At 37.2% G+C, this 3,928-nt stretch overlaps 1 protein-coding gene across 1 annotated transcript; it reads left to right on the forward strand.

Moving 5' to 3' along the window:
* The first annotated feature begins 671 nt into the window (after positions 1 to 671).
* LOC133679153 (cytokinin riboside 5'-monophosphate phosphoribohydrolase LOG5-like) lies at positions 672 to 2,689 on the forward strand. The gene is made up of 7 exons (XM_062101659.1): positions 672 to 1,088; positions 1,175 to 1,272; positions 1,382 to 1,412; positions 1,564 to 1,663; positions 1,792 to 1,862; positions 1,944 to 2,087; positions 2,261 to 2,689. Exons 1-7 carry the CDS (start codon positions 972 to 974, stop codon positions 2,375 to 2,377), a joined length of 678 nt encoding a protein of 225 aa, XP_061957643.1. The 5' UTR covers positions 672 to 971; the 3' UTR covers positions 2,378 to 2,689.
* Positions 2,690 to 3,928: the final 1,239 nt, after the last annotated feature.

Here is a 3,928-nt window from a genome sequence, read left to right on the forward strand (position 1 = left end):
CCAAGCCTCTTATCTAATCCAACCCCTTGCAGATTGGCCAATGGTGACATTCTACAAGGGCTGCCAGCAATGTTTATTAAATTCAGTCTACTGGTGAAAACTAATATAATTAGAGGTTTTTTTTTTTCCTAATTGTTTTGAAAATTAACCGATAACTTCTTAACTCAACTAACAACTTGACAGGATCAGCTCTAATTTTTTTTTATCCGAAGTAAAATCTTTCAAGTTTTTTTTTTCTAATAATCTTATCCAAAATGATGTTTTTTAATACTAGTTTTAGAATAAATCTGAATTAACCTACCAATTTATACACGAAACAATTAATCAATCCCACGATCTGAACCTCGTCCTGGACATGACAACTATGCTACCGTGTACCTAGCTATGGCTAATCCCCCAAATTGCTTGACCCATATGTTAGATAATCCGTAGTCCAATACTTAAAATAATAGTATAGTATCAATCTTGATTTGATTTTAGAGCAGGGAGCCCCTGTACGTGTTTTAGCCTCCAAGTTATGACTGCATTGCATTAAAAATGTCACAAGGGAGGGAGAGATGGGTGGGGAGACTGGATAATGTCTGTAGAGTATGAAACCTTCATGATTTAAGGCATCACAATAAGCCACGTGTAAGTCATGGGTGGATAGCAGAGACTGCTCATTCTGCCTGTCCCTTTGAGCCCTTTTTGTCTTACTTCATCACAACCCCTTTATCAATGTTGTTTGGTTTGTATGTAGTATTTTGATTTTTTATTTTCCTTTTGTCTTTTATTTTATTTTCTTATTTTTCTTTTTTCTTTTGGTGAATTTTATTTTCCTTTTTAATATTGTTTTATTGTGTCTATAAATAGTGGCTGTTCTGTTTCATTTAACATTGCAGTACTCACAAACAAAACCGAAAAAGGCGTTTTTTTAGTTTCTGTAGTGATTGATCTAGAAGCTAAATTTTGCAAAAAAACAGAATAGGATAATGGAGGGAAAGGTATTGAAACCATCAAGATTCAAGAGGGTTTGTGTGTTTTGTGGTAGCAGTACTGGGAAGAGAAAATGCTACAGAGATGCTGCCACTGAACTAGGTCAAGAGCTGGTAAATTATACTTCCTGTTTTCACTTTGTTTTTTCTGGGGCTTTTGTGCTCGGTATTTAAAGGGTTTTTTGTGTTTTCCGTTTAAGGTGGCAAAAAGGTTAGATCTTGTGTATGGAGGTGGAAGCATTGGACTGATGGGCTTGGTTTCTCAAGCTGTTCATAGTGGTGGAGGCAATGTTCTTGGGTACAATATATACTTACTCCTTTTGCTTTTTCTGGGTAGATTATTATGTTGATTGGTTTCTCATCTTCTTGCATGAGTAGCCTAATTTTAATACTGGTTTTGTTTACAGGATCATACCAAGAACTTTGATGAGCAAAGAGGTGCAAGATCTCATTTGTGATGGATTTTCTTTATGTTTTGTTCTAGTTGGTGATAGTTTTTCAGTTTTTGGGGGTCTAAAGTTTGAAACTTTTAGCTTCATTGCGTGCAAAGATTGTATCTTTATATATGTGTATGTGTGTGCAACCACAGATCACAGGTGAAACAGTTGGAGAGGTAAAGCCAGTAGCCGACATGCACCAAAGAAAGGCAGAAATGGCCCGCAATTCTGATTGTTTTATAGCGTTACCAGGTCCCATACATTTCTCGCTTTTATGTATAAATAGATCACGCGAACTCGTCTCTTTTTTAGTTCTCGTAGTAATCAATGATGTTTTTTGTGTTTATAATTTCTTCTTCATCCCTTTACTTTGGTTGCAGGTGGCTATGGCACTTTGGAGGAGTTATTAGAAGTGACTACTTGGGCTCAGTTAGGCATCCATGACAAACCTGTGAGTTTTCCTTGCATGCCCCTCAAAGCATCATGGCTCTCTATTTCAAGCTCTTGACTCTGTTTCCCAAAAAAAGCACAGGTGGGTTTGCTTAATGTTGATGGCTACTACAATTATCTTCTGACTTTCATTGACAAAGCCGTGGATGATGGCTTTATCAAGCCTTCCCAACGCAACATAATTGTCTCTGCACCAAATGCCAAAGAACTTGTTCAAAAACTTGAGGTGGGTTACTGAGGTTTTGCTTTCTTTTCAGAGGTCATATAATTTGGAGGAGTTCATTTATCGAAAAGACAACCTGATGTTTGAAGAAATAATCCTTCGCAGTTTTTCATCTTGGTGTCGTCTTCGTTTTCTTATGTGTTGTTTACCTGTGAATGATGCACTGTTTTGATTAGGAGTACGTGCCTGTGCTTGATGGAGTTATAGCCAAGGCAAGCTGGGAGATTGAGCAGCAACAACAACAACAGGTGGGGTTCAATGCTACAACTTTGCATACTGAAGTTGCTCTATAAAGGAGAGACATTATGAAGGAAGATATGAAGTTAGGGATAAAAAGGTGCTTTAGGCTTTCTTTCTTTGCTTTTTAGTCTTGATTTTGGGTTACATACCAACGATTCCATAATGGTCTGGTTCGCGGTATGAATGACTTGGGTGATTAGAGGAGTGAAAAAACTGACAAAAGTGGGTCTTTTGTGTATGTTTTACTAGCACTTCATCAAAGGAAAAAGGCAGTCTAAATTTTACTTAGGGGTATTTAGATTGTAGTAGTGATATTTTGTACCTTGATTTATGTTTATGTTTAAATGATTATATCTATATAGAAACAACAAGGAGCAAAATTTCAAAAAAAAAAAAACAGCTTTATTCTCTACGGACAATGCTCTCTATAGCCAACTACATATGCCTTATCTTGTGTGGTGTTTTGTGCATTTGACATCACAACCTTGGGGTCCTTGAATGGTGGGGCTTGCGTTAGTGGGTGGACGTGTAGGGTGCTTTGTACCAGCTCGGTGTTTGCTGGGCTGGCTGGTCGGGTATGAGTGATCAGGGAATACCACTGCTGCTACAGTTCAGTAGCTTGGACAGGGATTTTTTGAACTGTAGCTGGAGAGTCCAGAGGTGTTTGTTTTGTGCTACGACTGAGAGAGAGAGGGAGAGATAATGATAGCCTGAAACAAAAAGAACTGACCAATCATGGCGATGACATAACAAACCCCCAAACTAGCTTCTTTTGTATTTTTTTTTTAATTGGTTTCTGTACTAGCCTTTTGCTACTGGTAATGGTCAAGTCACTCAAATCCTTACCCCTGGCTTCAACCAGCAGCAAATACTTTTGTGAAAATTCAGGAACTGCCTTTGTATCTGGTACAGTTACTTGACAAATTTCCTGTGGATGGGATGAGACAGTTGGAGACTTGTGGTAACTTCATTCTTTTTATTAAGTGATTATACCTGTCCAATTCTCAAGTATTTGCAAGTTCATATATAAAACACAGCCTAACAAGTCAACCGGGTGATTCTTAGACCCGTGGGTTTTTCAATGCAAAACCCCCCTATTATTTCCTCACAAAAACAACTGTGTTTTGGTTTTTTTAAAGTCAAAGTTTAGGTTGATCCGTTGAAGCTTGTGTGGAGTAGATTTCTGGTTGGGTCTTATAACTATAATGAAAACTGTATTTATTTTATGTATTAATTTTTGTTTTTTTGATTATGACATTGGTATAATTTGATAGATATTAAATATATTTATAATAAGTTTTGAGGTAAATTTAGAGGGTGTTTTAATGAAAGGATTAAATCCATTTACTATTGGAGTTGAAAAATATTTCTTTCACACCATCAAACTCCCTGAAATCGATTCTGCAGAGCTTGGGAACTTACTGCTAAATGATAACACCATGTGTTTTTTAGCCTGCATCAGAAAAATAGACCCAACGGAGCAGCATCTAGATTTGGGCCTGATTTAAGGAGTCAACAACGTTTTTTGGACAAGCTAATAACAGGCCGAGGGAGGAACAAATTTAGGTTAGCTCACAGAGTGCTTATCCATAAAGCTCCAACTT

Source organism: Populus nigra, chromosome 19 (assembly GCF_951802175.1).
Source record: "Populus nigra chromosome 19, ddPopNigr1.1, whole genome shotgun sequence".
NCBI classification, from domain to species: domain Eukaryota; kingdom Viridiplantae; phylum Streptophyta; class Magnoliopsida; order Malpighiales; family Salicaceae; genus Populus; species Populus nigra.

Bases quoted from the DNA above. Each gene is read 5' to 3' on its own strand.
- LOC133679153 (XM_062101659.1), top strand. From the start codon at position 972: ATGGAGGGAAAGGTATTGAAACCATCAAGATTCAAGAGGGTTTGTGTG. The intron at 1,273-1,381 runs GTACAATATATA...TTTTGTTTACAG, and splicing joins GGTGGAGGCAATGTTCTTGG to GATCATACCAAGAACTTTGA. The intron at 1,863-1,943 runs GTGAGTTTTCCT...AAAAAAGCACAG, and splicing joins TAGGCATCCATGACAAACCT to GTGGGTTTGCTTAATGTTGA.